At 35.9% G+C, this 12,556-nt stretch overlaps 1 protein-coding gene across 3 annotated transcripts in view; it reads left to right on the top strand.

The window, feature by feature from the left end:
- LOC134528024 (STAGA complex 65 subunit gamma-like) overlaps positions 1-9,839 on the top strand; it is a 32,181-nt gene extending 22,342 nt beyond the window's left edge. For all 3 annotated transcript variants that reach the window (XM_063361201.1, XM_063361200.1, XM_063361202.1), the window contains one exon: positions 9,608-9,839. In XM_063361201.1, the coding sequence (XP_063217271.1) occupies positions 9,608-9,743 (136 nt within the window). In that variant the 3' untranslated portion in view covers positions 9,744-9,839. The remainder of the gene's footprint in view (positions 1-9,607) is intronic.
- The last annotated feature ends 2,717 nt before the right edge of the window (positions 9,840-12,556 follow it).

Genomic DNA, 12,556 nt, shown 5'->3' with positions numbered 1-12,556 from the left:
GACACCTGCGGAACATCAAACTTTAGTAATTTATTATTTACAGATGGATGCGATCTTTCCATGTGACGCTTAAAATTAGTAGTAGTGTAAGATCGGTTGTCCTTTCCACCACGAGAAACAAGGCAGTGACAAAAACTGCACAAAGCTTTTTGGTCATGGCTTTTACTAACAGAAAAGAAACTCCATACGTCACTCTTGCGATTCATTTCTGTAATAATATATTTTGTTGATGAAAGCAGCACCATGTAAAATACAAATAAACGGGAAAGAAAATAATGCTGTTTGAAGAAATCACTGCAATAGTAAACATACAACGGTATCGCTAACAACAATCGTGACGTAGTATCAATCTTGCTTCGAGACCATCGCAAACATCATTCTCGCATGGGAAATGACGACTGCGCAGCCATCGATCGTTGTTGTTACTTACGTGCGTCATGTGATATGCTGAACAAGTGACGGTTTTGTTTGTAGGCCTAGGTTAGAAATTACTTGGCGGCGCTTTATGTTAAAAAAAAGTGGTTTTCTGTGAATAAAATTTATTGTTTTAAATCCTGCGCGTTTTTATATGGACAGCCGATTGTGTTTGCATTTTAATAAATGTTTATCCTAAATTAAGAAGCACAATATTGTTACGAATCGGGAGGTTCGCAAAGAATAGCCCAATTAATAGATGTTACTACATACTACACAGTTTTATTGATGGCCAATACTTATGTCACTTACAAATAATCTTCTTAAATAGCAAATAATCAATTGCACTTAAAAAATGTTGCTTCCCCAGTCACTCATTTCTTACAATCCACACACCTCGCTGGGTCGCACCTCTGGCGCAACTCTCGCAGCAGCTCCCCTCGTACCTTCGTCGCGGGACTCATTCGCCGCACTCCACTGCCGCTGTTGCACTTGCCTTTGCCGAGAATCCGCCCGACGCCTCGCTCGGGACTCCTCTGCACCCGCGACACTATCGCCCGGAACTGAACTCTCTGCCCTGGAACCTTCGTCCAGGGACTTCGCCACTCTGCCGCACCCGCGGCACTATCATCCCAGAAACTCCGCCTCGGGAAAGGTCCCGTCTGAACTCTCTCTCCCTGAACTCCGGCGTTCTCGTCTTATATATCAGCCCAGGCGCTTTCCAGAAATCACGAGAGCGGCTGGGGCCAGTCGCGTCATTCCGCGCCGACCCGACGGCAGAAATCTTTCGAAACACGTGTCGGCGACTCGCGTAACTCCTCAGCTGTCAGGCTTCGGATGTCAAACTAACAGCACCGCGCGGGGAGCTGAGGGCTGGAGGGAGGGGAAGCGGCGACCCAGGTGCGCGCAGAACGTCTCATGTGCGGCCGCATGATATCAGCTAGCTGTGCACCTGCACGTGTCGCGGCCTTGCTCACGTTCGTAACATTATCGTAAGGTATGTAATTGATATTTTTTTACGGAAGGTTTAAGAATTGAAGGGTTTCTGGCAAAAACAACTAATGTCAAAAAAATTAAATTTTCAGGAGAAACAAATAACTTTCTAAATGTGATTCTATGTTAAAATTACATCTGGGTACTTTTACATACACGTGTATACAAGAAAGAAACAGTTTGTTTAAGTTTCTAATGTTGAAATATTATTATTAGCCTTTTTAAAATTATTTAGTTTCTGACATTGGTTGTTTCTGCCCACAATTTTCATGGAAAAAAAAATCCATACCTTAAATTTATCAGATAATGCAGCAGATATTCTATTTGTACATGTATATTTGAGACAATGGCAATATCTCAGATTATTTAACAAAATTTGTTGATAGACAATGTTAATTTTATGTATTTCTGATAGTTTCCTAGTTTTTGGTTTTTACATCACACATGATTGAAAACTGAATGAGAAAATAGCACAGTAATAGGATGGTTCACTAAAATGTCTTCACTCGATGCATCCATCACTGTTGTCATCTTCATCTATATCAATATCGCCACTAATACATTCTGGACTCTCTTCCAGCTGTGTGTAAAACATCCTGATTTCTGGCCTCTGAAGGAATCCACACAATCGTTTTAAGTCCTGCATCTTCTCTGGTGAAAGAGAAATTGGACCTCCATACATTGGGTTTAGATCTATACTTTCAGAAAGCACAGTTTTGTTATGAATGTGGCACTTATCCCAGTGGCCAAAGTATGTATTCCTATTCAAAAGATAGGGGCAGTTATCTACGATTTCCATCAGGTGATGATTTCTGAGAGTCAGGGATGGTCTTGGCATTTTTAAGAAGTAAGGAGCTTGTGCAAGTTTGAAATCATAAATCATTTCCTGGGTCACAACGATGACATCAAATGGAGATGGTCTGCTGCGACAGCTACTGATTATTTCATTCCAGTAATTTGGTACTTCTGGTGAAGTAGTTCTCTTTATCTTCTCATTCAGTGCAAAGTCTTGATCATTTGGAAGAAAGGAGTGGCCCCTCATCGGAAAAATGTGAGTTAATTTTTTGAAGAGATGGAGGCAGTGAACTAGTATGTATTGGAAATAGACCATTGTATGATTTTTATTCTGTCCAGAGCATCCATTACTCATTAGAACTAGATGATCAGCAGTGATGGTTTTGCTATTAAAAAAATGTAACAAAATGGACGTTACTTCATTTGCTCCCTTCCTTCCTACTGTTTCTGTATAAACATACATCGTAGCACTGTCATCAGCTAAATCGTGTACGCCAAATACATAATACCATAGTTGCCTAGAGAAGAATACATACTGGTACGTATGTGGGGCAATGGCAGGTTCTGCACGAAGTCAAACGAAATAACCATGCAAGTCCCTTCTATAGCAGCTTGCTGTATGCTTTCTTCATTTCAAAAAATTTATCGGCCTTCCTCTGATGCAACTCTTTCTTCTGCATTAGTATGTTCTTTTCTGTATGGTCTGTTGCACACTCTATTTGTAACTGTAATGCATCACATGTGCAACACAAACTTCTAAATGCCCAGAACACATCATGGCAGAAATGCTGTCATAGAAAATGCAGGGTATAGAAGTGGTTCTTCCTAGCCTGAATTGAAAACTTATTACAGCGCTGTGGTAACAGTTTTCCAAACTAAACATTTCTTAGCGGGAATTTTGAATGTAATTTTTTTTCATTATTATTTATTAGTATAGAATAGTAAATAATGTAAATAGTTTAATTTCCGGATTTAACAAAATCCATAAATTGCACTATGCACACTAATGAATAATGATAGTTTTTATATGTAAAGGATAATTTATATGTACTTTATTACAAATAATGTTGTTAATATTATTTTTAATGTTAATCATGACTGTTTATAGCTTGTAAGCAAAAACAACCATTGTCATGTGACTATGGTTCTTCTTACTGGAAAGCCAGCTGACATTGGTTGTTTTTGCAGAAGTACCAACATTTCATGCACCTGTATCTTAGTGACTATGGATGTTTTTGTGGAATATGAAATGTCCATAGAAAAATGACACAAATGTTATTCCCATCCTACTAATAACTCAATTTTGGCATTTTTTGACATTGGTTGTTTTTGCCAGAAACCCTTCAATTGTTTTCCTTCACAATGGGTGAAAATAAATACAAATTTTGGTGACTGTATCGGCACCTTGTATCTGCAAAAAAAAAGTATCGGTCCGGACGATTCCGATACGTTAATATCGGCCGGTATTTAGTATCGGTTATCGGTATCGACTCAGCACTATTATTTAAATTGTGTGGTGGTGTTTCATCAGCTGGTTTACCCCCTCCATACACTGACTTGGCATTCTACCGCTTGTCCCTTGCAGTGCTCAGGTTAGCATACATCTAGTGATGATGGGTATTACAGATAAAAAATCAATACCGATCCAATTGCCAATACATTTCTCAAAAAGAGCCGAAAACCAATACACACTGATTTCTAGATGTCAGGGGTCAAAAATAAAATCATTTAGAATAAATGAAAAATATTAACTATGATGGTGATACATTCTACCCTTTAAATGGTTGTTCTACAAATTAAGTTTCCAAAATCAATTCATATTGTGGTTTTATTTATATAATTACATGTCAAAAGTACAATAACTTGGGGAGTGGTAACAGGATAGGTATAAAGAAAAATATTGGCCTTGTAAAATTAAGAGGTTATCAATAACAATAAGTGTTGAAATTTTTTAATTTACTTTATTTGTTTTAATATTTTTGTTTGAATCTTTTTCTTTAAATATTGAATCCTTGAAATACTAAGGATTTGATGTTATTTGAGGATTTGATTTGGCCCATCCCTATTTATAATTAGTATTAAGAGAGTACAATATTAAAATTCTCTATTAATAGGTAGATGAAAGATAAAAGTATTTTACATTGTAAAATTTGTGCATGGCAGAATACACATTCTGTTATTGATGAATGAACAATCACGTATTACCACAATCACCATTATTGAATGAGCACCATTCATGAGAGCAAAATAAAAAAAAATAAAAAAAATTTCAATTTTAACACTTATCTGAAAATATTTTATCTCTCTTAAAATAACACTGACCTGCGAATTTAAACTTTCAAAACATTGCATAATGTTTAAATAGTGATTTTTTTTAAATTCTGACATGCTGATTCCAGAACTGAAGTCAGATTTTCTCAATCACATCAGGTTTATTTGCAAATTGAATATGAAAATATGAGAAATATGATAAATATTAGACATGCACACATGCAATATTAATATTATGTAAGGAATGTTTCTTTCTTATTATTTTCACTCCTATACGTATTACACTGTTGTACTTATGAACACACACACATATATGTGTGTGTGTATGTGTATATATATATGTGTGTATATATATGTGTATTGATTAAAATCTATTATACTTTAAGCCTCATGAAATATTGACAATGGTAAGCCCACAGTTTTTTTTATAACATCTTGATTTAGTTTAACAAATTTCTTTGCCTTGCTTTTCGCGTGTGAGGTTTAGTTGGATTTTCTCTCTGTAGCAACCAGCAGTAAATTTCCAGAATGTTTTTGTTCCATTTTCCTTGATATCTCTTTCCAATTCCTTTAGATCCTGGAGGAATCTTTCTCCTTGCTCTTTGCTCAGCATTCCTAGGTTCTCAGGGAAATAACCAAGATGTGAATGTAACATGTGCACTTTTAAGCTTATTTTGTAGCCTAAATCTTGGAAGGAAATAAGCATTCTATCCACCATTTGTTTGTAGTCTGAATCCTTTGTGTTACCAAGAAATTTTTTGGCCACATCCTGGAATTTTTTCCGTGCCGATCGTTCTGCAACACCTTCAAAAGTACAAAAGTAGCATCAGAAAGATGTTTTCTGGTATCTGGACCTGTGAAGATACCCTCTTTGATTTTGGCATTGCCTGGGAATCGATGACACAAGTACTGAAAGCATTCACCTTCTTTGTTTAAACCTTAATGAATTGCTTCATAAGCCCTGGTTTGATGTGAAGCGGATTTAACAGTACGTATGTTAGATTTGTTAACAAGAGTTTTTTTTAATGTGTTTCAAGCCTACAATGTGGTCATTTCGTTTGGGTCCAGTGATGTAACCTTGATTGACTGTGCTGTTAAATCCTTTCACATTCACACAGAACACAGGGGTGCTTTGTGTAACCTGCTTGTAAACCTAACAGAATACTTTAAAATCACCGCACACTTATGTGCCACCTAAATTCTTGTTACTTCAGTTTACACATCATCATCATCATCATCTCAATATTTCTATGTTTCTCGCATAATAACAAATGCAAGTTTGTTTTCATTGTGAAGGATGCACTTAAACTACACTTCGAGGTATTGATAAACAGTCTTCAATGGATAGGGTCATACTGTGGTAATCCTAGTTTCAGTATAACCTCCAAAATGTTGCTTCATTAAACCAGAGTTCCCTCTTCATAAAAGAAGGTTGTAAATTCTTGTTCACGATATCTGTGCCAACAGTACGTCGTCCCTGGTGCCAACATATTCCTTTCACTAAGTCTAGACTCGAGTATCTCTGCAGATTCCTTTGTAAGGCCAAAGTAATTTAATGCACTTTGCTTGAAAATTTTCCGTTCTTTTTCAACACCTTCAGGCAAGAAATCATCACAATCACAATCAGAATTAGGACCAACCATTGTCGTAACTGCTCTATACAGGTTCTACAAGCCATGTGTGGTGCCCACGGCTTGTCTTGTTCTCCCAGTTTGATGTCGAAGTAGGCTCAGTAGGCCTCTCACATGAACTCGGTTATATTGCGCTGGTGTCTTATTGGCATGAAAATTCCACGCACATTGCAGAATTAATCTGGACTATTCTTGCAGCCACAACGTGACATGTTGATATACCTACACTGAAAAAAAATTGACAATATCAGAGCCAAATCAAAATAACATCAGCATTGATATGAAATACTAGAAATCAATAATAGAATATATTATTTATATATTTACGTGGAAGTAACTATAATAAGTTGTAAAAGTGTTGTAAAATTACACAACAATTTTTTTTCCAAATATGCTGTGTACAAGTAAATGATAAAAGTTTTAAGTATATTTTAGGGAATTTTAACTTTCTTTCGATAAAAAAACAGTGGGATGTTATGTAAAACAAGTTCAGTGTCGACGTATTAGATAGTGATAGTAGGTTATTTGGATTTGAAAGAAGATTTTTACAAAAATAAGAACAGTACATTGATTAATTTATATAATCACATGTGTTATTCTATTAACTATAAAATCAATATATAATAACATACATTTTATTGTAAGATGCAAAAAGTAAAACTAATTTGAAAAGTAGGTATACAATTTTCGAAGTTACTTAATAAATCATCTAACATTCAAGCCAATGTCGAGCTTGAGGCCGGCCGACACGTCACAGTTTAATAACGCAGAAACTTGAAGAGTGATCAATGTTAGCATCAGTGTGAAACAGCATTAGAAACTAAAATCAGTTGTGTCATTATTTGTTTCCCAGTGTAAGTCCATTTAAAAGATTAACACAGTATGTCACCCACGTATAGAACAATTATGAAGACAAAAATCTCTTTTCACTAGCAAGCGAATTACAACTCGCAGCATATAGCAGATATAGCACAACAACAGAATGGTGCCACCCAGCAAAACTTCTGTGTTGTACAGTGTTGTCGGAACTAGATTGTGAGCGTGATTATACAGGCTTACCAGGGGCTACAGGTCATTGAATCATAAACAAATCTGGAGATAATTAAAGCAACACTCCTAACAATGTAAGAAGTACATTATTGCATGCATGTGATGAAAAAACTTAATAAAAGATTTTTATTATTATTATTATTTTTTAATGTGATGTGGGGAAGATTAACGTTGGATCCTAATTCAGGATACAAAAGTCATTCTAAATAGCAATACAGGATGGCAGCAATGAAACTATCATAGGCCAGTGTAATTGGACCTAATTGTTTTTTTTAAACATACAAACAAGTAAGGTATGATATTTGTGAGAAATAGTAAAACCCATCATGATTTCAAAGAAGAGTGACTAAAGATGAACTAATTTCCCTGCTGCAAATTATGTTAGGCTCTAAGCTAATATCCATATATATAAAAACTTACAAATAACCCGCTATTTCAGTTTTGTACAAACAATTTTTTTTTCATGCATTTGTAGATCCAAACTACATAAAACATTTGAATTCCTTATTTATTTTAAAAAAACTGGTAGTGTAGTATGCTAGAAAACCTAAAGTCTCAGGTTTAATTCATAGAATAATACACTAATTAGCTGGATTAGTTGGATTTTTTACAGAGTGAGGTTTATATTTTGAATTTATTTAGGATGCATGTAACTTGGCCTATCACAAATACACAGCAATATCACCAATCATGCTGGTCATTTACCAGAAAATTATCGCATGGTTCAGGTGTAACATTTGGAAGAATGCCAAATACCTGTACTCCTTTAGTACTGTTGTGGTTACTGCTATGGTTTACAACAAACTCCTGCTGAAGCAAAATGCAAAAATGTGAAACATTTTTTTTTACTTCATTTTACAAGGGCTTTTTTTTTCAATCTCCGATGGGCTATGAAAAGACAAATTTGCATTACATTATTTTATTGCCAAAAGTATAGCAGGATTTTATTTTTCTACATAATTGCCAAAATGGTTGAAGCAATTACAATGTTGTGACTCAAGCTTCTCGATGCATTCTACAAAGAAGTTAGCTGCCAGTGAGAGATATGGGGCCAGCACCTAGACCTCCCTCTCCCTCATGACGCCGTTGTGAGGTGGATAGACTGATCGCGTGACGCATTGGCTCCCACGTCAAGACGTACCGCAAGAGATGTGAATAGTGCGACAGTGCACCACACAATCGGTCAATTAGCCTCACAGCAGTGTCGTGATGGAGAGGGAGGTCTAGGCGCTGGCCCCATATCTCTCCTCACTGATGGCTAACTTCTTTGAAGAAGGCATAGAGAAGCTTGTGTCACGATATCACAAATGCCTCAACTGTTTTGGTGATTATTTGGAAAATAAGTACGACCCTGCTGTACTTTTGGTGATACAATTATTATGTTATGTAAATTTGTCTTTTTTTTATAGTCCATTCTGGGGTTGGAAAAAAAAACAGCTCTCTTGTTAGCCAACCATACACCTTTCATTTGCGAGATGAGAAAATCTGCGGCAAAGATGGTGGATGTGATGTTTGTGTACCCATTAACTGAAGTGTTGATAAGTCTTAAGTGACAGACATAAATTAAAATAATTTCATTATACATACACATGTATCCTAGAGAAACTGCAAAGTACAAATTTAAAGTTAGTTAGGCATCTGAAAGTCTACAAGACTGGGTTGTTTCTTGTCAAGGTGTGTACACCAATTCTGAGAACTGTCAAAAATATGTAGCAGTTATTTGGCATTTTATAAAGGATTTTTTTTTATAGCTATATGACTTTTTAAACAAATTTAGCTTAAAAAATTAGCTAAAACAACTTTTATTTTGGAACTTAGCAAAACATAGCATTTAAAGTGTAATTTAGCAAAAAAAAAAAATAGCATCTATAGCAAGATGCTAATTTTTCCAGCCCCTACTTATGTAAGCCCAAGATAAATTTATGTAAATTAAATGAAACAAAACCATCTAAACAATTGTATGCTTTTGGTAGAAGCTTACTCTTCCTTATGAAATAATGTGTAACTGCAGCAAATACTAACAACCTTTGTTAGATGACGAAGATAGTTAATGTGCAAGAAATCCCCAGTGTCTGTAGCACTCTTGTCACTCTCAGAAGAGATATATGTTTAGGAGAGATAGAGGGGGGAAATTATGTCTCTCGTGGACTAGAAGGAACAGTCATAGATACATTATCATCTATTCCGAGTGCTGGGTTGTAGAAACATTGACGCCACTTAATCCTGGTCCCCTGAAAGTGGAACAGTGTGGGTCATGTACATTATGTTAAGAAGATTGAATAAGTTTTGCTGTTATTTGTTTCCATACAAATGCACCAGTCAGACAAATAACAGCTACGAAAGAAAGAAAAAGCAGGATTATAAGAAGTTCCATGCTGTTTACTGAATATACTTTTGTAATTTTTTTTGGTCAAATAGAACATAATTTTTAAAATTAATGTTTTTTTTCTCAGATTACAGAATTTTGAAGCAGCTGAGGAAATAGAACTCATGGGATCCCTGTCTCAAGAGGCACACGTTGCTACTCCCACAGATAATTCATCCATGTCTGTTTTGGGTTTTAAAACTAAGAAGTGGATGACAGAGTGAAGATTATTTACTCATGTTTGAAACTATTGTTAATTTATCCAGTTAATCATGTATATTTTTATTTTTGTTGTAAAATATCATATATTTGTCCTGTTATTGACAGCTATTGGCTAATGTTAGTTATAGATTTTATTATATAAATAATAATATATGTTTTATAAAATGATGCCTAACAAACCAGCGTACTGGACATCAAGAATGTTGAAAATACAGTAATGTTAGTGTTTTAAAATGCTTACAGTATTTTAATTTTCCATATTGTGCATAAAATAAAGACTGTATAAGAGGTGGTTTTAGGCAGACTTATACTCGAAAAATTTACTTTGGTCAAAACAAGTAACATTGAAATCAAGAATACAGACCAGCATGCCATAATTAAAAAATATTTTGGAAGTGAAGAATGCTATAGATTAGTATCCTCTTAATTTGATTCAACATGCTAGCACCACCTAGAAAAAAATTTATATATACATCAATCCCTCATGTCTGCAGATTGCACGAATTCATTTAGCGCAATGTTAATTTTACTGCCCCAGTCATTAACAGCACGACTATAAATAACAGTTGCACAAAATCGGCACAGGCAAAAACAAAGTCGGGCATGACACCACGAAGTCTGCTTCAACTTCTGTAAACAACAGATGTGCCGTGGTATACGGTTAGCCATATGAGGGAGAAAGAGATGCACGCGCTGGTCTGACTACACTATTGACTGTTGTACAAACATCAGCTATAACAAGTTCAGTTACAGCTATGGAGTGTAAAGGACCAAATGTTTTTACGTCCGCACTTATGCCGCCGTGCTTTACCGTTACAGCCCAGGCACAGACTGGGCTGTGAACTTCGGTTTAGCCAGTGGCACACACAACGCAAAGCCGGTAACTGTACCTGCGTAAGCACCTGCAGTTGGAATCATATTGGAATCGTGACTTCCAAGTATTTAGACAAAACTAGAAGTATTACTGCGTGCAGAATGTCATGAAGGCTACACACATGTTGGTCACACTTTAGTTTTAAGCAAGTCAATTGTGCACACAATCGTACATAATAAGGACTCTATTAAAAGTTTATTTAAGTTTGATGTTGTTGGTTGTCATAGCGGGAATATATTTGACATTAGATACCAGAACAGAAAAGTACAGATGATTCACATGGAAAAATTTATTGTTAAATGAATGGTGCTATGAAAAAAAATCAAGGCCTTTTGTATAGTGCTCGTGTTGAGATAGTAGTAGTAACATGTTATTTATGGTTTCATATGCAACCTGCCACTCCGTGATATATTCTACTGTAGTGTGGGTGCTGTGTTGCACAATACAGTTGTGGTAGTATTGTATACTGCTGTTTGTGTTGTGGTCTAAAACACAAGTACTGCAATAGCAATAATAGGTAATCAACAAAAACAACACACACTTGCCTATAGCTTGTGATGAAACCTTTAAGAATGAGACAGGGATGCTTATCTATAATAAATAAATTACTGATTTTTTCTTTAAATATATTGACTTGATGTGAGTTTTTGGACATACGCCATTGCTTAGCAATGGCGTATGTCCAAAAGCTCACATCAAGTCATGCACTCCCATTGCACAAATCTTTCAAAGATAATATTTAAATATATTTTTATATGGCTCCTGAGTTACATGTTTTCAAATGTAAACAAATACCAAAGCTATCAGGGTAGCCTGCAAAACCTATGACTGACGAAACAATAACAATGGATAGTGTAAACAAGGCTTGCTCAGGCTGTAAACAAAAGACTATTGTTCAGTCCTTCAAAAAAACAAGGGTAAGTAGTCTGTATGAGATGAATGCAAAGTCGGACACTCTCACAAAAACAGTTAGTATCTTCACAAAACTATAGTCTTCACGTTACAATAGTTTCTCAGTGTTCTAGTTTTTGATATTATAAATTTTTCCGGATAGCAGTAACCCAGTGGTAGGCACAAAATCTATTCAAAGGACCACTGGGCCAAACTAGACTGATATTCGTAGTGTTGGCAACCAGTAGCTTGTTTACAAAATGTCAATTGGACACAGATTGTTGTTAGGGAAAATTAAATTGTAGCATTTCTATTATGACCTCCAATGGCCTAACAAGGAATTATTACCTGCAGTGTGCCATGGCTAAAATGCCTGCCAGCATAGGGAACACGGGGGTAGGATGGCCGGTGTAGCGACTTACTTGCAGTTTTTGTTGTGTCGCACTCACTCACACACACATTCCTATAACATAGCCCAGCCTATCCAATATTGTTTGGCTATACGATGCTGCACGTCCCTAGGGCTACAAGAAAGGCAGTTGCTATCTCAAAATTTCCAAGTTTACAAAGTCTAAATTGGCGCCTAAATACATATACTTCTGAGTGTCACAGGTTCAGTTCGTGGAGGCACGAGTAACTCCTTAAAGAAATGAGATCTGGCATTTATAAACCGGTACTGACATACAGACGCCTTGCAGGGATTGATCCAGATTTGGCGCCTTGTAACAACCCAGATTACAGCCTTCCTTATGCAATCCATTAATAATAATTTGTTATAAATGTTTTTGTCAAATTTCAGGTTAGATGTAAAAATTTTTCCTTTCAAAGTTATTGTGAACATAATTCTCTGGGTTTATTGTTTTTATTTTAAAAATCCATAAGTTTATTTTTCTCATAATTTTTTGCTGGCTTCTTTGTGTGGGAAGGCATGCTGACGTGATTTTCCTTCATTTTTTCCATGACCGAGGCTTTGTTTCACATGCTAGGGGTGTGAGGCACGGTTACGGGAGTGCGAGAAAGATACAAAATCGCTGCGTCGTGGGAACAGAA

Source organism: Bacillus rossius, chromosome 1 (genome assembly GCF_032445375.1).
Source record: "Bacillus rossius redtenbacheri isolate Brsri chromosome 1, Brsri_v3, whole genome shotgun sequence".
Classification (NCBI taxonomy): Eukaryota; Metazoa; Arthropoda; class Insecta; order Phasmatodea; family Bacillidae; genus Bacillus; species Bacillus rossius.
The sequence above is the reverse complement of the archived record's forward strand: the minus strand, read 5'-3'. Positions and strand labels throughout refer to the sequence as shown.